Source organism: Cnephaeus nilssonii (assembly GCF_951640355.1).
Source record: "Cnephaeus nilssonii genome assembly, chromosome: 10".
Lineage (NCBI taxonomy): Eukaryota > Metazoa > Chordata > Mammalia > Chiroptera > Vespertilionidae > Cnephaeus > Cnephaeus nilssonii.
Window position 1 is genome coordinate 43,703,377 of NC_137081.1, and position 20,437 is coordinate 43,723,813.

General features: G+C 38.6%; 2 protein-coding genes across 7 annotated transcripts in view; one reads left to right on the forward strand and one right to left on the reverse strand.

Annotated features, from left to right (window-relative positions):
* The window catches only part of GPR155 (G protein-coupled receptor 155), a 45,021-nt gene extending 41,061 nt beyond the window's left edge, over positions 1–3,960 (forward strand). Inside the window, exon 17 of one of the 2 annotated variants that reach the window (XM_079782384.1) lies at positions 1,682–3,960. In XM_079782384.1, coding sequence (XP_079638510.1) covers positions 1,682–1,973 — 292 coding nt within the window. In that variant the 3' untranslated portion in view covers positions 1,974–3,960. Of the gene's footprint in view, positions 1–1,628 lie in introns of both variants that reach the window. The other variant, XM_079782385.1, reaches the window with a different exon arrangement.
* Positions 1–20,437, reverse strand: part of SCRN3 (secernin 3) — a 37,591-nt gene that overhangs the window by 6,029 nt on the left and 11,125 nt on the right. For 3 of the 5 annotated variants that reach the window (XM_079782402.1, XM_079782399.1, XM_079782403.1), the window contains 2 exons: positions 13,606–13,768; positions 12,196–12,376 (listed from right to left, as the gene is read on the reverse strand). In XM_079782402.1, the coding sequence (XP_079638528.1) occupies positions 12,196–12,376; positions 13,606–13,768 (344 nt within the window). The other 2 variants (XM_079782400.1, XM_079782401.1) reach the window with 2 other exon arrangements.

Genomic DNA, 20,437 nt, shown 5'->3' on the forward strand with positions numbered 1-20,437 from the left:
GGTTAAATGTTTTAAGATTTTTGTCACCTATTCCTTATTTCATCTTGATTTTCTTTTTTAAAATTTGTTTATTGGTGAAAGTATTACAGATGTCCCCTTTTTTTCCCATTGACCCCCTCCACCCTGCACCCACCCCTCCCAGGCCTTCACCATGCTATTGTCTGTGTCCATGGGCTATGCATATCTATATATATATAAAAGCCTAAGCGACCGTTTCACCAAGTCGACCGAACAACCGAACGACTGGTCGCTATGATGGCGCACTGACCACCAGGGGGCAGATGCTCAATGCAGAAGCTGCCCCCTGGTGGTCAGTGTGCTCCCACAGCCAACCTCCCACAGCTGGCCAACCTGTGGTCCCTCCCCCCGGCCGGCCAGCCCTGATCAGTGGACAGCCTCCCGCGGTCCCTCCCCCTGGCTGGACCCAATCAGCCCCGATGGGCCCCGATCACTGGCCAGTGCACGAATTTATGCACTGGGCCTCTAGTATGCATATAAGTGCCCCAGTCATTTCATCTTGATTTTCATCCACTGTTTCCCAAGCACTTTGGGTTTTACAGCTTGACTGATTCTTCTGAACAGATTCATATTATCTACTAGAGGCCCAGTGCACGGCATTCGTGCACTTTGTGTGTGGGGGGGGAGGGGAAGGGTCCCTCAGCACGGCCTGCACCCTCTCACAGTCTGGGAGCACTTGGGGGATATCCGACTGATGGCTTAGGGGAGCGGGCCTAAGCCATCAGTCAGACATCTTAGCGCTGCTATGGAAGCAGGAGAGGCTCCCACCACCGCCGCTGGACTCGCCAGCTGTGAGCACAGCTTCTGGCTGAGCAGCGCTCCCCCTGTGGAAGTGCACTGACCACCAGGGGGCAGCTCTTCTGTTGAGCATCTGCCCCCTGGTTGTCAGTGCATGTAGTAGAGACTGGTTGTTCCACTGTTTGGTCGATTTGCATATTAGCCTTTTATAATATAGGATTGCACATTGTATGAAAATGTACAGAATTCATTTGGTTGTTTTTTTTACATTTCTTTCCCTTGTTTATTTGTTTTTACTTGAGGCACCCCACATTTGCATTAGGAAGGACATTTTAAAAATCTCAGATTTGTAACAAGACCAATCTCACTTATCCTTCCCTGGCTTCCTAATGCAGCAAGTTGCTGACATATCATCAGTAAATCTGTCTTGGCTGCTGAGGGCAAGAAGAAAGGCTATTCATGGGCAGTGTGATAAGCAGAAAATACAAAGTTTGATTTGAGTAGTTTAAATTGTCCTTCTTAAGGAGCTTGTAAAATATTATTTAATGTTTCTGAGGTAAATTACTTATGAGTATAATTTACTAAATATATAATATTCAGCTGTCTGCAGAATGTATCTGATCATAAAAGGCTATCTACTATAAAAAGAATATTTATTTGTAGATGAATTTATGTTATCTGAGTGGATTTTTTGGTTTAAGCATTTCCATTTTCACAGGCATTATTGGCATTTTTTCTCCAGTGGGTCTTTCTAGGGTTAGGTGAGTTAAACCCTTTATATTCAGAAGAGGTCATTCCTGCCACAGTTTTAACTATCATGCTGTCTTTCCCTGTCTCCTCCTATTTTTCCTTGCTTGTCTTCTATCACGCAGTGCTGATACCAAGTTTACAGACCATATGGGTGAATCATTCCTTTGACATACAGGTGTGGTGCAAAGACTTCGGCTGGGACCTTCTGTGGCTGTGACCTGGTGAACTGGTTAATTGAAGTTGGCCTCGCCTCTGACCGTGGTGAAGCTGTTATATATGGAGACAGACTGGTGCAAGGAGGAGTCATCCAACATATCACCAATGACTATGAATTTCGGGATGAGTACTTGTTTTACAGATTTCTTCAAAAGAGCCCTGAACAGAGTCCTCCTGCTATTAATGCAACCACAACCCAGCAGGAAAGATATAAAGAAATTGAGCCTTCATCCCTATCCCCTAAGACCTAAGTTATGAAGGAGAGAAGCCCACATGAAGTTGTATCTAGCCCCAGGTCTGTTCTCTGACCCTCAGGTGCCTCTTCTGTAAAATATGGTGTGTTCCCACCCCATGCTAACATTCTGTGATTTTATGTGTATGTAAAGCACACAGGAAACTGACTTTAGGAAAAATTTAAAAATTTAAAATTCTGAATGAATATAACAACTAATTGTTAAATAATTATTTAAAACTAATTACGCCAACATTTTAAAACATTTCTTCCTACAGCTGTTTGCTCTAATTTCAAAATCAATATCCAATTTACTATTCCTTTCAATTGCCAAATTTGGCAGGTATATTGCTAGTAGAAAATGGACCTTAAATTATGACAACTTTGCACGTATTGATAGTACCTCCTAAAAAAGGATTTACTGCTTCTAATAAGAGGCCTTCTTATTATATTTTCTCCATTTCCTTGACAAATAGTACTCATTAAAACTGGAAACACTATTTTTTTAAGGTTCATCTTTTCTTGTTTTTCTATCCATAATACTAACTGTGCCATTAGAAGAGCAATAAGAACTTCCATAAATCTTATCATCTACAAAATCCATCAACAGAAGTATAGTTTCATCTTTAACTTTTATGCTAAAAATAATAATTTGAGATTTGTTTAAATTTTATCAAAAAATTATTGCTATGTGATGTATCATTTATGCCGTTTGCACAAAGCATCACAGTGTGGAAGGATAACCCTGTTACCTTATTCCTTGTAATTAAAAAGAAGAAAAAAACTATGTACTTCAAGCCAAGATTTTGAAATTCTAAGCCTAACATCCTACTTTTACATTTAGAATTTAGTCTTTCTTGTGTCCATGTATAAAAATCAATAAATTTGAAGATTACTAAGTGTTGCCCTCAGATAAGCTTTATGTTCCTTCAGTAAATTAAAAAGAAATCTATGCACATGACCTTTGAACCTCCACTTACTAGGTGTCAGTTTTGGTTTAACTTATTTAAAACATGTTTTAAATATTTATTTATCTCATACTTTCAGTGTCTCATATGTAAAAATCATTTAGAAAATAATTTATAGGGTTAAGTCATTTAATAAGTACTTTTTAAAAACCTGCATGGAAGCCTAATGTATTTAGCAAGTACAGGCATACCTTGGAGATAGTGTAGATTTGGTTTCAGACCACCACAATAAAGAAAATATTGAAGTAAAGTGAGCCACACAAATGTCTTGTTTCCAATGCGTATAAAAGTTATGTTTACCCTATACTGTAGTCTGTTAAGTGTGCAATAGCATTATGTCTGAGAAACAATGCAGACACCTTAATTAAATATACTTTATTGCTATAAAATGCTAATCATCATCTGAGCCTTGAGTGAGTTGTAACCTTTTTGCTGGTGGAGGCTCTTAACTTCAATTTGTAAAAAATGCAGTATCTGTGAAGTACAATAAAGCAAAACTCAGTAAAACAAGATATGCCTGTAAATACATTAGTGTGTAATATTAACCTATAGCAATTTTAAGTTATGATTAGGGAATGAGGATATTTTTCAGCAGAATTGTCTTGCTGCAGAACTTTTATAAAAAAATATGACCACAATGTAACTCTCAGACTGCTCAGGAGATAGCATAAAACCTCACTGTTGTGCCAGGAGACTTTTATAGCTACAGCAAGAGATACTAACTCACATGCATGCAGGCAACTCAAACTCAAGTGGAAAATTTGTTGTGTTTGTGAACAAGTCATACTACACATGTTCGGTTATTTGCACGAGCAGAATCAGCAGCATCTTTTTCCATGAGAGACATTAAAAGAAAACAAAAAAACAAAAACAAAAAACCCTGGGTCAAAATGATTTGCAGGTTTAGAAAAAGAAGGCTTTTAAGAGATGTTTTTAGGATTAAGGATATGTTAATTTTATTAAATTAAAATGTTTGTAACTTTTACTCTCTCACTGACAAAGCAAGTTTCTCAATAAAAATACCTATTTCAACTTGTATTGACATCTTTTCTTTGAGTAATCTGAACAATGCAGAAGCCATTATAGAGGTATTTTCTATGTTTTTAATGTTTTCTTAAATGGGTCTCCTGAGATTGTTCCATTCTTCGTGACCCTGAGGGATCTGTGCACAGGCCTTGTCAATTATGCACTCAGTAAACTCTTTTTATTGACTCACATATTTCATAATTTTTAACATGCAGGGTCACAGCTGGGAAAATTATGATACAATTTTGACTAAAATCTACCACTTGTATGCTAATCTTCAACATGATCAATTGTTCTTTTCTTTGTTCTCAGTGAGTAAGTAATTCCATGACTAGCTTGTGCTTAAATTTCAATATTTTTAGAATAAGGTCAAGTGTACTTGGCATTTTCAGAATAGCGATTAATGGTCAGTAAGTTTCCAAAGAAAAATGTAAAATTATTATTTAACATGTTTCCTATGCAGCAGAATATAGCTGTTAGGTTTTGTCTCTTCATATCTCATATTATGGGAAATACTATATTACTTTAGACCACTGAACATAGATAGTCAAGTGATGAATGATGGTTAGAAACAGCTCAGAATCAGAAATGTTATCACCATTCTTCAGGAAAAGATAGAATGACAAATTTCTACGTGTGGTATGATAAAAGCCGGAAGTAATTAAAAAGAGAAAACATTCACTCTGTAGTACCTGTTTTTGGCAAGTTTTATAAGTAGGTAATAATTTTACAAAATTCTAGACTGAATAATTATTTCTAGGAGAAAAATTTTTATTGAAGATTAATATATAAATTAAGGTTTTCATCAAAGATCAAATGAGCTTTCTCTAAAATACTCGGTTTATTAGATTATTTCCTTGATTTATCACATAATTATAAATAATAAACATCATTTAAGGGTTGACCCAAACAAAAAGCTAAATTTTAGCTACTACATATTTTATTTTTAGGAAACACATGAAATTTAAGAAAATCTTAAGTTTTCTAAAATATACTACAAGGCATTAATTACCCATATAAGTACCAAAGCCCAAATACCACACTGGATTTATTGAGTGAAAGTGTCCTAAATTGTTTTATAAATTAATTTACATAACTTCATAATAATCCGTGTCTTTATCTGGGGAGTTCTTATTCCCATTTTGAATATGGAAAAAGGCAACAGGTTGACCTGAGACTTATCAAAGACTACCAAGTTGTACAGATTGATTGTCCACCTAATTTTCTTAACTTTACAGATAGAGAAGAGGATTGTATAAATTTCCATCAATACTTGAATGTTCATTTAACAAAATATTTATTGAGCTTGTGCAGACAGAATATTGAACACTGAACATACAATTATGGAAAAAAATATGGTTCCTAGCCTCATAAAGCTTCTATTTTACTGTGGGAGACAGATGTTAAATACATAACATTTACGATCAGGATCACATGTGGCTCTGAGTATATATAACAAGAAACCTGACCTGGTGTGGAGTGGGGAAAACTTCCCTGAGAAAACCATGTTTCAGCGAAACTCTAAAGGATAAAAAGAACTACTTACATAAAAAAGAGCAAATGAAATGAATGTGGAAGCAGAGAGTACAGACATGATATAGAAACTGGGCACATTCAAGTAATTGAAAAAGCAGCATAGCAGAAATTTTTAAAAAAACAACAGTGGCTTCCAGTCAAGATGGTGGCTTAGGTAAATGCGATACTAGAATCCTCCCACAACCACATCAGAACTGCAACTAAACTACAAAACAACCATCATTCAAAACCACCTGAAATCTAGCTGAAGTCCTTCAACTAAGGATTTCAAAAAGAAGCCACATCAAGACTGGTAGGCAGCTGGCCAGAGTTGCTTAGTTGGTTGTTGTTTGAGCATCATCGTCCTATGCACTGAAAGGATGCCAGTTCAATTCCCAGTCAGGGCACATGTCTGAGTTTTGGGTTCATTCCCTAGTTGGGGCATGTATGGAAGGCAACCGATCAATGTTTCTCTCTCACTCAATATTTCTTTTAATTCTCTCTCTCTCTTCCTCTTTCTAAGCATGTCCTCAGGTAAAGATTAAAAAAAAAAAAAAGAGTGGTAGGCATGGCAAAGATGCTGTATGATTCTAACTATATGATATTCTGGAAAAGGCAAAACTGGAGACAATAAGACCTGTGGTTGCCAGGGGTTAAGGGGAGGGAGGCATGAATAGGTATAGCACAGAGGATATTTAGAGCAGTGAAACTATTATTGTAGATACATGTCATTACACATTTGTCCAAGCCCATAGAAAGTACAATAACTGAACCCTAATGTAAACTATGGATTTGGGTGATAATGATGTGTTAATGTAGGTTCATCAATTATAACAATCCTACTACTCTGGTGTGGGACAGTGGGGTGGTTGGTCAGAATGGGACAGGAGGATATAGGAACTCTGTACTTTTGCTCTAAACCTAAAACTGCTCTAAAAAATAAGATCGTGGGGTTTGTGTTTTCTTTAGTTTTAGGAGGGAAATTCATGATTAAATTTATCATTTTAACAGATCCCTTTGGCTGCAGTGATTCTTGTGGATGGAGATAAAGAATTAAGTTAACTGCAGTTGTCCAGGTGAGAGATGGTGCTAGTTTAGTCGCAGGTGGTGTCAAAAGATAAAGTGAAAATGTGATAGCCTTAGAGAAATAAGATTAAAGTATGTGTCCCTGAATAAATCAATGTACTGCTTACCCTTAGTTCCTCATATACTAAAAAAGAGAAAGGGCCCTGACCAGTTTGGCTCAGTGGATAGAGCGTCGGCCTGCGGACTGAAAGGCCCCATGTTCGATTCCGGTCAAGGGCATGTACCTTGGTTGCGGGCACATCCCCAGTAGGAGGTATGCAAGAGGCAGCTGATTGATGTTTCTCTCTCATCGATGTTTCTAACTCTCTCTCCCTCTCCTTTCCTTTCTGTAAAAAAATCAATAAAATATATTTAAAAGAAATAGAGAAAGGGAGGAAATACATGGGGTTTGGCCAACCGTCTTCATGATTTAGGGAGAATCTATCACTGAATCACACTTAAGGCAAACAGAATTAACTGAGAACCTGAGATAGCTATCATTTCTTTTTTTAATGGCAGCCTTGTATTAAACAAGAGCAATATCAGGCAGATTGTGGTTTTTATGAGAGAACTTTTAAAAAATAATTTCCTGGGTACTCTTTATATATAATGGTCCACTACTTTAGTAACAATCCTCGTTGCAATGATAGTGACTAATAAATATGATGATATAATCAAAATCCTAAAATGGACATTTCTAGAAACCAATAAATATATAATGTTATTTTGAGTTGGGTTTTTCTATTGTTTACTAGAGGCCCGATGCACGAAATTCATGCAAGAGTAGGCCTTCCTTCCCCCGGCTGCCGGCACTGGCTTCCCTCTGGCACCCGGGCTTCCCTCCAAGACCCGGGCTTCCCTCAGGCCACCAGCAGGCACCCAGGACCCGGGCTTCCCTCGCAACCCCGGCTTCGTCCAGAAAGTCGTCCGGAAGGACATCTGGTCTAATTAGCATATTATGCTTTTATTATTATAGATATTTACAACTTTGGCCTTTGGTAATCTCAATGTACTTTTTAAAAATAAATCTTTATTGTTCAGATTATTATAGATGTTCCTCTTTTTCCCCCCATAGCTCCCCTCCACCCAGTTCCCACCCCACTCCATGCCCTTATCACCCCCCCACTGTCCTCGTCCATAGGTGTAAGATTTTTGCCCAATCTCTTCCCGCACCCTCCACACCCTCTTTCCCCCAAGAATTGTCATCAATGTAATTTTAACAAAGTTTTATAAACTTTGGGCAGAGATTATTACTCATTTATAATGTCCACAATATATTATACATTAAAATGTTCATAATACACTAATAATTCTATTTCATTCTTACTATCTCCTTCCTATTTTTGTTTTCACAGAGTAAAAGATGTAAAGGATGAGAGAAATTTGAGACACAGAAATGATATTTCCTATCCCATTTCCTAATCTCCCACACAAACTCTTCTAAAATATTAACATGAAATCCTACAAAGGGGTAGGGCCAAAAAAAATGCTACAAAATTATAGCTAAAGGCTCATTGGTCATCCAAGTCTTGACAAAGAGCATATTTGAGTTTAATAAAAGTACATTTTCAGAATGAATCTATATAATAAAAGCCTAAGCGACCATTACGGCAGGAAGACCGGTCACTATGACGTGCACTGACCACCGGGGGGCAGATGCTCAATGCAGGAGCTGCCCCCTAGTGGTCAGTGCGCTCCCACAGGGGGAGCGCCACTCAGCTAGAAGCCAGGCTCACAGCTAGCGAGCGCAGCGGCGGTGGCAGGAGCCTCTCCTGACTCTGCAGCAGCGCTAAGGAGCAGCGAGAAGAGCGGTAAGGAGCAGTGAGCAGGCGGGCAGTAAGGAGCGAGGGCTCCCAGACTGTGAGAGGGATGTCCGACTGCCGGCTTAGGCCCACTCGCAGGGAGCGGGCCTAAGCCGGTGGGCAGACATCCCCCTAGGGGTCCCGGACTGCAAGAGGGCGCAGGCTGGGCTGAGGGACCACCCTCCTCCCCAGTAGACAAATTTCGTGCACTGGGCCTCTAGTACACTATAATAAGACTTAATGTGTAAATCTGGAACACTTTGTTAGAGCTGGTTAACATTTGCCTAAAGCACACAAAACTTCACTAAGACAATATTTTTCATTATTAAAGAAAAAAATTCTTTCTTGTAATTGAGGACAATACATAATTATAATAAACTTAAATCCATTAATTATTTTAATGTTTCATGCTTTATGCAGAATTGAATATGTTATTTGTAAAAAGTTATTGTAGCTACAAAAAAAAACAACATGGGTCAGTACCTGATGTAACAACTGGCTATCCCATAATATATGTGTCTAATTTCAATGTTATTTTCTTTCTTGATATTTCATCAATTATATGCAGTTTTAATAGTCAAGCTATCACTTGAATGATATTAAAGAATAATCATATCTGCTCACACTAGGTTCATATCATTTACCACGGTGATTGATTCTGACTTTGAGGAAGATTGTTGACCATTTAGATGATCATTAAGAATTAATATTTAACTTATAAATTTGAATTTCATCTTTTGCACACTGAGGAAAAAGATTAACAATTTTATCCACATCAAGATGCTTGTTTTGAAGGATTGATTCCATCTCTTTGAATAGTTCTTTCTCCAGTTTTCTCATGTTCTCCAACATTGTTTTGGCTTTTTCCTGAACAATTAAAAATAACAATAAATGAACACACACACGTCTCACCAAATTCTAACCAACCTCTATAGGCAAGGTTTGTTCATTCTGGTTTCTACTTCTTGTTTGGTTCCCTTCCTCCTATTCTTTAGATATAGAAGAAATAAAATTCTTTCAGAGAAAATCATTGTTCTAAAGGTCGAGTTATTTTATTAACCCCAAATTGTTAGTTATTTTTAGTAGAAAAAAACAAGAATAATTATGTAGGATTAGTCTATAAGCAAGAAACCTAAAAGACAAATAACAGAACTGTTGAAAATCTGGTATTAATTATGTATGGAAATGCTGCTGAAAATTGAGGCTGAGATATTTTTATGAATTTGGATCTTCTATATTTAAAAATAATATTATCAGAATAAACAAAGGAAATAGCACAGTAATGTTCAAGGGAAGGAGCAACTAAAATATAAGAAAATTACTATAAAGTGAGCGTAATTTTTAAAATTTGAACCATTATGGGGCAAAACAGCACAAAATAAAGATACTTAACCTTAACATTGTATACAATTGTCTTCTGAAGAAGTTTCATTTCATATCAGTGAAGAAAAAATACATTTTGCCTATAAATTGTTTTGGAATAATTGGTTACCTCTTTGGAAAACAAAGTTAGAATCTACTTTATAGCATATTCAAAATTAAATTCCAGATGAATTAAAAAACTGAATATTTTTTCAAACATATATACCTACTGGAAGAAAATACAGAAGTTACAGTTATCTTGAGGTAATGCAGGCCTTTTGAAGCATGAAATCAAGATGCTTTAAAGGAAAAGACTAACAAGTATAATTGACTACATTTAAAAATTTTGTCTGTAAAGAAGTCAAATAAACAAGTTGAGATTAAAAATTTGAAATGTAACGAAGACTTACTATTCACATAGTTTGCCTCTTTGAGGCAGAAGACAAAACAACCAAGAATCAACTGAAAAATAAACCAAGAAAAAGGATAGGCAAGTCTTTTAAGAGGAAATACTAATGGCCAATAAACATATGAGGAAAATTTCAACCTCATTAGTAGTCAACAAATGTAAATTAAAACTGCAAGTAGGATTGACTTTCCCTAAGACACAGAAGTAGTTATTTGTAAAGCCAGGACTAGAACCCAACTCTTTGTCACTTCTAGCCTCAAATTCTATTGTCTTTCCATTACTTTTTTTTGTCAATCACTATTTCATGCCCATTAAATAAAGCCTAAAATAGCAACAGCTTTTAAAATTTTATTTCGGTATTACTTGAGAAAATATCAATCAGCAATTTAATTTAGTTTAACAAACATTTAGTAAGTCTACAAAACTCACCTCCCAGAGCAGTATTGAGGGGAAAGGAAGCTGACAACTCTAGAAAACTAGCAAAAGCGATTTGGGCAATGAGGAGGCTGCTGGGGAGGATGAGTGAGGGGAAATCCCTCCAGAGCAGACACTCTTGAAACATATCACTGAGGAACTGGAGCAGAGGCAAGAAAAACCAGAGGACTCATCATATTTCACAGTGTTGTGTTGAGTCTGGACAGTAAACGAGGCCCAGGGAGTGGATGACACCTCTGGCCCAGTGGACTGGGCCCTAGTTAGCACACAGTGGACTCCTAGAACAAAATGCTTGCCTTTCACTCCTTGCCACCAGGCTACCAAAAAGTGTTTACACTGTAGGTCAGAAGTGAAAACAAACTGGGCCCAGATAAAGCAAATAGGAGGTCTCTGCTTTAAGCATAAGCAAGGTGGGGATGGCAGGGAGAGGCATGGCAACTCTGCAAACATGCTACAGACAAAATAAAAGGAAAAAGCATTTAATTCATTTAATGTAGATAGAATATAAATACATATACCTTGATAAATTATAGGCAATTATAGGAATTATAGGCAATAAAAATGAGGAGTTGGTGGAAACAGGTGAGAAAAATGTATAAAATGGCCAATCTTTTCCTTCATAGCAGGGAATCTGTTAAAAGCCTTTCTGTAGCCCTTCCATTTCCTTCTAATCTTTTTTTTTTTTTTTAATCTCTGAGGAAGAGAGAGAAGAGGGCAGAAGAGGTATGGATATAAAATTATTAATCTATCCATCTGTCTATCTACCCCCAAAAAATACATATGCTTATTTCTGAAGATAAGATTCTAGTGATATTTTAATCTTCTATAGTCTTCTATAATGCTTACATTTTAAAATAATAAGCATTTATTATTTTTTAAAAGCTCCAATTAATTATTATTATTATTTTAAGTCAATGAGTCCTTAAAGCACTTTCAATTAAAATTAATCTGAATCTGTATGCTTAAGAACATTATATAAGAGTCCAGGTTAACTGCCCTCCAGTAGCTTTGTAATTTTGGGTGTGAAGTATATAATAAGCAAGCTACTTAAACTCTCTTGAAGTCTTAGATTCCTTATCAGTAAAATGGAGATAATAATAGTACCTACCTCACAAAGAGGCTGTGAAGGTTAAATGAAATATTCCATGTAATAGTACTATGGTGCTTGGTGTATAATAGTGCTCAATAACAAGTAGCTATTGATATTATGCTTAATATCCTACATCTCTCTAAAAGATTCACAACATATTCTTAATCATTATTTTTAACCAAAGATACAAAATAATAGAGCTCTACCACAAAGCATATAAACTATTTTTAAACATGTTTGTATATGAAGGAGGGAAAGAAAACTAAAATTCAAAATATGAATTGATTGCCCAGCTGATGTGGCTCAGTGGCTGAGCGTCGACCCATGGACCAGGAGGTCATGGTTTGAATAGCTGGTCAGGGCACATGCCCAGGTTGTGGGCTCAATCCCCAGTGGGGGGCATGCAGGAGGCAGCCAATCAACAATTCTCATCATTGGTGTTTTCTCTCTCTCCCTCTCCCTTCCTCTCTGAAATCAATAAAAATATATATTTTTTAAAGACAAAATATGGGTTGATTCATATTTTAAACTATTTGTAATGATAAACATAGAACATAATCTAATCATACCTCCTTGTTATCTATTATTTTCAATGCCTGTTGATGCTCTTGGTAGAGTGGGTGTCTTCTGTCAGGTTTAGTCTTAAAATGTGGCTTCTTTTTAACTGGGTCTTCAACTTCAAATGTTGGTGAACTGGTGTCCAGTAGTTGTGAAATATTTGGCACAAATATGAAAGGCTTAAAAACAGATCTAGAAGAAAAAGTATTTTATTAAATTGTCACATGGGGAATTTTAAAATATTCATCATTATTCTAAATCTTGTAAGGTTCCCTCTAGTTAGATGTTTCTATTAACTTGTTACATACTAATGAGTTCCCGTCATACGAGTTGCAGCCATGCTGTCTTCCCTGGTATACTGGGATCTCCTTTAGGGCAGGGGACCGAGGTTTATTTAGCCTTGTATTCCCATGAATTTAACAAAATGCCTGGCATATAAACAGTGTCAAGTAAAATTATAGTTCATCAGAGGGTAAGAACAATTCTCAAAGTTACAGATTGAGGATTAAGATTTTGGATGAAAATTAGCAGCAGTATTAATAAGGGATTCACAGATTTTTCTTGAAAATATCTATATATATAAACAGGGAATCTCTATATACAAACAGGAAATATGCTAATTAGCCAGGCATCACAACCACTCAGGAGGAGGCTGCATCAAGACTGCTCAGGAGGAGCTGGGCGCCGCCTGCAGCCCCAGCAACCACGGGGAAGCTGGGGCTGGGGGCGGGCCGGAGTGGAGACACAACACACAGGAGCGCCTGCCCCCACCCCAGCGGACACAACGCAGTGGCTAGTGCTACACGGGTTAGGCGCGGGTCCTGGCCCCCCGCGGGGTGCCTCCTCGCCTTTAGTCTTTAATAATATGAAAGACTATAACACTGAAAGATCGTGAATATAAGATCATTTCTAAATGTAATTTGTATTAAGTTTTGTGAGAGATACTAATGACTTAAATCAAGATAGTCTATACAAATCCTACTAAACTTGAACTGTTGATATTTTAAGTTTTACATGAATATATTTTCTAGATACGAGTTCATAAGGAACCATCTAAATCCAGCACACTACATCATTTACTTTTTTTATTAACTCTTAATCATCTAATATTATAATACTGAAATCTGCATAAGAAAACCTTTCTACTTTCTTTTCTTGACAATGTTAAATATACTTGGGGAAAGAGGATATAGGGATGACTGCATACAAGAAACTATTAACATTTTTTCCAACAAAAATGAGGACAGTTATGGCATTTATGCACATACGGAAATGGTGGATGAAAATTTGAACTGAAATGCATCCAAAAATTATTTTTGTATTTGTTAAAAAAAAAAAAAGCCTGACAAAATCATCAACAGACTAAAGATTCTACCCTACCCCATGACCCCTTGCTGGTTTATAGTATTTTGTGACTTTACCTCTCAGGATCAGGAGTCCCAGTGAAGAAGTGAATGCAAGGAAAGTTGGAATCTTGAGGTAAAATAGAAACCATGCTTGCAGTGGTCAGGAATTCTCCTTCCATATTAATGCCACTTGGTTTATCTCGGAGAATTTCCATCATTGTTTCAAAAGTTATGTTTCCTAAGAAAATAATTTTGAAAACCATCAAATATGCATAAATTTGCAGGTTGGTATCCTGCAAATATAAAATGCTTTCTATACTGATAATATATACACAAGGAGATATTGGTCTAGGTATAAATTAAGAGATTGACTATAAAACAAACCTTGTATCATAACTGTTAGATTAGACTCATTCCACTGTTGCAAGAAAGATATTTTTTAAATCTAAAATATACAGTCTCAAACCATTATAGCAGGTAAAATATCTATGTAACTGCCTAAGAAGAAAAAATGAATAATGCAAAATTAAATTCAATCTCATTGACCTTAAAAAATATTTTAAGGTGTATTTAGTTAGCAATGAACTGGTGGTATCAATATTATCTGAGTCAATCTATTCAGAAAACCAACTATTAAGAAAATAGTGTGCTTAGTTTCCAATACTAGTATTCAAGATGTTCTTTACAAAATAAATTATTTTTTCTGTAATAATTTTTGTGCCTGAAATTAATACTGTTATAGGAAAGTGTGAATTGTAGTCTGAATAGGAATGGATACACACACACACACACACACACACACACACACACACACACACTAGAGGCCCGGTGCACAAAATTTGTGCACAGGGGGAGGGGGTCCCCTCAGCCCAGCCTGTACCCTCTCTAATCCGGGACCCCCGGGGGATGTCCGACTGCCGGTTTCGGCCCGATCGGGATCGGGCCGAAACCGGCAGTCGGACATCCCTCTCACGATCCAGGACTGCTGGCTCCTAACTACTCAGTTGCCTGCCTGCCTGATTGCCCCTAACTGCCCCCCCTGTCAGGCTGATCACCCCTAACCGCCTCTGCCTGCCAGCCTGATCACCCCTAACTGGCCCCCTGCTGGCCTGGTCACCCCCAACTTCCCCCCCTACTGGTCTAGTTGCCCCTCACTACCCCCCTCTGCTGGCCTGGTCACCCCTCACTGCCCCCCTCTGCTGGTCTGGTCACCCCTCACTGCCCCCCCTGCTGGCCTGGTCGCCCCACACAGCCTGCTGGTGAGTCGTTTGGTCATCCCTCGCTAACCCCCCTGCCCACCTGGTTGCCCCATGCAACCTGCTGGTCAGTCGTTTGGTCATTCCTCGCTAACCCCTCTGCTGGCCTTGTCGCCCCACCCAGCCTGCTGTTCGGTTGTTACTGTGAGGGTGTCGTGACCAATTTGCATATTATCCTTTTATTAGTATAGATATCCAGAGAGAAACTTAAAAGCCAATGTGGAAATCAGTAATCTAAGCTCCACCTTAATAAACTAGAAAAAGAGCAAAATAAGCCCAAAGCAAGCATAAGGAAGGAAATAATAAAAATAAAAGCACAAATCAATGAAATTAAAAGCAGAAATAGAGAAAAATCAATAAAACAGAAATCTGGTTCTTTGAAGAGATCAATAAAATTGACAATCCTATAGATCAGTGGTTCTCAACCTTTTTAATGCTGTGACCCTTTAATACAGTTCCTCATGTTGTGGTGACCCCCAACCATAAAATTATTTTTGTTGCTACTTCATAACTGTAATTTTGCTACTGTTATGAATCGTAATGTAAATATCTGTGTTTTCCGATGGTCTTAGGTGACCCTGCTAGTGGTTCTCAACCTGTGGGAATTAGTACTGTTATAGGAAAGTGTGAATTGTAGTCTGAATAGGAATGTGTGTGTGTGATATATATATATATATCTCCTACCTAATAATAGACAAATATGCAAATTGACCATACCTCTGCTACACCCAAGCCACGCCCACCAGCCCAAGCCACGCCCACCAGCCAATCAGGGCGAGTATGCAAATAAACCAAACCAAGATGGCTACAGCCACCGAGAGCAAGGTTTCCCAGGCAACAGAGGGAAACAAGCTTTCCGCCTGCCCTTGACAGGCCTAAGCCTCCACTCAAGCTACAAAGTTTCAATTATAGAAGGTTAAAAATTCAAACAGAAATGGCGGCAGCCACGGAGCTGGAGAGACCAGGCCAGGGTTGCCCGCGGTAACGGAGAAAGCAAAGCTTTCTGCACACCCTGGCCGGGCTCAGGCCTCTGCTTAAGGCTACAAAGTTTCAATTATAGAAGGTGAATTAACTCAAACAGAAATGGCTGCCGGTGGAGCATGCAGGAGGCTTGGCTCTGCTCCAGGCTACAAAGTTTCAATTGTAGAAGGTAAATAAATTCCAGATACCAGGCCCTCCGCTTGGGTCGCCAGGGGGCGTGGCTGGCCTGCAAACCACCACAGGCCCCTTGCTCAGGCTGCCCCATGCCCCAAGGGAACCCCCACCCTTATCTGGGACACCCTTCAGGGCAAACCAGCTGGCCCCCACTCCTGCACCAGGCCTCTATCCTATCTAATAAAAGAGTAATATGCAGATTGACCACCACTCCAACACACAATATGTCTGCCCCCATGTGGTCAAAGATCCTGCCCCCATGCGGACACAAGATGGCCACCACAAGATGGCCAGCAGGGGAGGGCAGTTGGGAGGCACCTGGCCTGCAAGGGAGGGAAGTTGGAGGCGATCAACCCTGCAGGGGAGGGCAGTTAGGGGTGACCAGGCCGGCAGAGGAGGGAAGTTGGGGGCAAACAGGCTGGCAGGGGAGCAATTAGGCATCAATCAGGCTGGCAGCGGAGTGGTTAGGGGGTGATCAGGCTGGCAGGCAGAAGCGGTTAGGGGCAATCAGGAAGGCAGGCAGGCAAGCAGTTGGGAGCCAGCAGTCCTGGATTGTGAGAGGGATAACCAACTGCCCATTTAGGCCCGATCCCACTGGGATCGGGCCTAAATGGGCAGTTGGACATCCCTCGAGGGGTCCCAGATTGGAGAGGGTACAGGCTGGGCTGAGGGACACCCCCCCCCCGTGCACGAATTTCATACACCGGGCCTCTAGTATATATATAAATACACACACACACACACACACTAGAGGCCCGGTGCACGAAATTCGCTAGCAGGGTCGCCTAAGACCATCAGAAAACACAGATATTTACATTACGATTCATAACAGTAACAAAATTACAGTTATGAAGTAGCAATGAAAATAATTTTATGGTTGGGAGTCACCACAACATGAGGAACTGTATTAAAGGGTCACGGCATTAAAAAGGTTGAGAACCACTGCTCTAGATAAACAAATAGTTTGAGGAAACTCTTAGCCAGTATCTTTTCAAATATTGCTTTTGCCCCTCCATATTCCCTCTCACTTTTCCTTCTGGGACTTCAACTACACATATGGGAAACCTTTTCACAGAGTCCCATATGCCTCTCACACCTTTGTCTATATTTTCTAAACTTTTATATCTCTGTTTTCATTAAGTTCTTTTCTACTAATCTTCCAGTTCACTATTTTTTTTTCTTCTTTTATGTCTAATTTGTTGTTAAGCCAATCTATTTAGTTCTTCATTTCAGTTATTACTTTATAATTCTACTAGAGGCCCGGTGCATGAAATTCGTTCATGGGTAGGGTCCCTAGGCCTGGCCGGAGATCAGGGCTGATCTGTGGGGTGACCGGCGGGGTTATTGGGAGGCCCCCCTCTGGAACCTGCCTTGGCTAGCCTGATGCCACCTGTTCGCTGGCCCTACCCCCTGCTGCCGCCACTGGTTGCATCCCTCTGCGGGGCGACTGGTGGGGTGATTGGTGGGCCCCCGCCTTGGCTGGCCTGGGGTCTGTGGGCTGGGGGCAGCTCCTGTGTTGAGTGTCTGCCCCCTGGTGGTCAGTGCATGTCATAACGACCAGTTGTTCCGCCGTTCAGTTGATTTGCATATGAGGCTTTTATTATATAGGATTATTTCCATTTTGTTCTCTTTTATAGATTCCAGTACTCTGATGTAATTCTCCTCCTTTTTATCTAATTTTCTTAAACATACAAAACATACCAATTTGAAAGTCTGTGTCTGATAAACCTAATGTATGATGTTTATTTGTTTTTTATTGATCTCAGAGAAAGGGAGAGAGAGAAAACATGGATGTGAGAAACATCCATTGCCTCCCACACACACCCTTACTGGGATTGAACCCTCTACCTGGGTATGTGCCCTTACCAGGAATCTAACCCACTACCTTCTAGTGTAGGGAATGATGCTCCAACCAATTGAGCCACATAAGCCAGGGCCAACTGTTTTATAATAGATTCCATAGTACAGAAATGATTTCAAATTCAAGAAAAGTAATTTATAAATAACTTGTTATAGGAGCAATATATTTCTGTTAAATTTGAAAAAAATGCAGAAGGAAAAAAGGTGGATATAAAAACAAGCCTTAATATTAAAACTAAACAATAAAGCAAAAGCCTATCATCCACACCTAGCAGACACATAGCTGCTGCACCTAGGGAGATTTTAAAATGATTCAAATCTAAATTCCTTAAGTGGCAAGTTTTAATGAAAACAGTGTCAGAACCATAACACTGTCATAATATAGGTATTATGAAAATGTTTTCTGTATTCAAAACCTACAATTCTCAAAATGAAAGGAGGATTTACATGATCTCACTTGAGTAGGATAGCTATAAGTAATTCAGTAGCAAGCATTGAATAAGTATTGAGGCTTCAGTGGCAGGGTTCACTCAAATGAATGCAAAACACAGGGTACAATTTCACTGCAATTTAAACTAGTTATTTAAAATACATGAGTGAATATAGATACAATTTGGATATACATGCAGCACAGTTAATAGCTATCAGTCAGGGACAGTTGGAAAGAAGAGAGGTAAGCTCTTCCATCTAGAAAAATCATAGGAAAAAATTAACCATAATGTACAAGTAGACAATTTTCTATAAAAGTATTGGAGAGACATTTATTCTTTTGGCAAAGCACAAAAAGCTGAACTGAAATTCAAACTTGGGAGGAAAAAATAAGTTTCGTGTCTGATGAATCTATTACTATCATCATATATGCATTTCAAATATATTATTCAGTTATTTTATAGTTAAGTAAAACAGAATCAATTATTATGATGCAGTAACTAATTAATTTGTAATTATTTCTATTTTTTCTTCCTTTTGTTTAATTACCATAAACCTTAGGATGCTTGACAATTTCCTCTCCACTTTAAAAATGTGTGGTTCTTCATTTTTTAAAAAAGTCCTGCTAATTTTATGTCCTAAGGATTTCAGTTTATTGCCAAAAAAGTACACAACAGTAATCTTTGTTAAACAATCTACAAATTATAATTTAATTAAATCCTTTTAAAATTTAATCAAGACATCAAGTACACACAATATACTAGTGCAAGACTAGGTGCTGAGAGGAATATAAAGACAAGAAAGAGTCCATTTTTTTAAAGTTTCATAGGGAGACAAATGAAGATCACAGTTTCATAATTTGTAAAATGGCAATAATACCTACTTCACACAGTTGCTTAAAGATGATAATATATTCGCTTAGCACAATGTCTAGCCCTTGGTATGTTTTTAACAAATGTAAGGAGGTGTTGCTGCAACTGCTATGCCTGTCTCTACTTTTACAATAATAAATTTAAAATTAGAGTTAGAATAACATATTTTAGCATTTTCTACACAGCTATCCACATGAGAAAAAGATAGTTTATATAACTTACTTATAAAATGATAAGCTAACATTTAGAAACTTTATAGAAAACTTTTCAAATGATAAGACATTCTTCTGGAAATTAAAATATAAGTAAGATATTGAATACTTTAAAAATAGTTATGTTAAAGCATTCTGAAAATATTCTGTCACAAATTTTTTTCTGTCACACCAAATAACTAACATATCATTAATTTGTTTAATGAATTTCTGGAAAGCAACTATCAATCAATGACTGGTCTATCTCTGAGTAGTTGCTTTCTGATTGATTTATAGAACTGGTTTATCCTTCAAGTGAAGGAGGATATATCACATTTTCTCATTAGTGAAATAACCCTTTTAGCAGTTATCTGCCACCCAGTAATCTTCTTAAAATAAAAGTTATTTTTCTGAAATTATTAGGTAAGAAAGGGACAAAGGAATTATTGAAATTATTTTTTAAGAGTCAGTAGTAATGGAATATAAAAATTGGAAAATGTGTATTAACTAGAGGCCCAGTGCACGAATTCATGCATGGGTGGGTCCCTCGGCCTGGCTGACAATCAGGGCCGATCAGGGCAACTTGCCAGGGGAGGAACCGCGGGAGGTTGGCTGTGAAAGTGCACTGACCACCAGGGGGCAGCTCCTGCGTTGAGTGTCTGCCCCCTGGTGGTCAGTGTGCGTCATAGCTACTGGCCAGTAGTCTGGGTGTCTGGTCCTAATAGTCGCTTAGGCTTTTATATAGAGAGAGACTAGAGGCCCAGTGCATTAAATTCATGCACTTGGGGGTTCCTCAGCCCGACCTGCACCCTCTTGCAGTGTGAGAGCCCTTGGGGGATGTCCGACTGCCACAGAGGCAGGCAAGGCTCCCGCCACCACGCTGCGCTCGCCAGCCATGAGCCCGGCTTCTGGCTGAGCGGCGCTCCCACCAGAGGGCAGCTCCTACGTTGAGTGTCTGTCCCCTGGTGGCCAGTGCGCATCATAGTGACCAGTCGTTTTGCATATTAGCCTTTTATTACATAGGATAAACAGGCAATTTATTTAAAAATTACTAAGTTTCAATAAGCATACGTCAAATCATGCTAAAAAGAGAAATATAGCCCTAGCTGATGTGGCTCAATAGAGCATTGGCCTGCGGACTGAA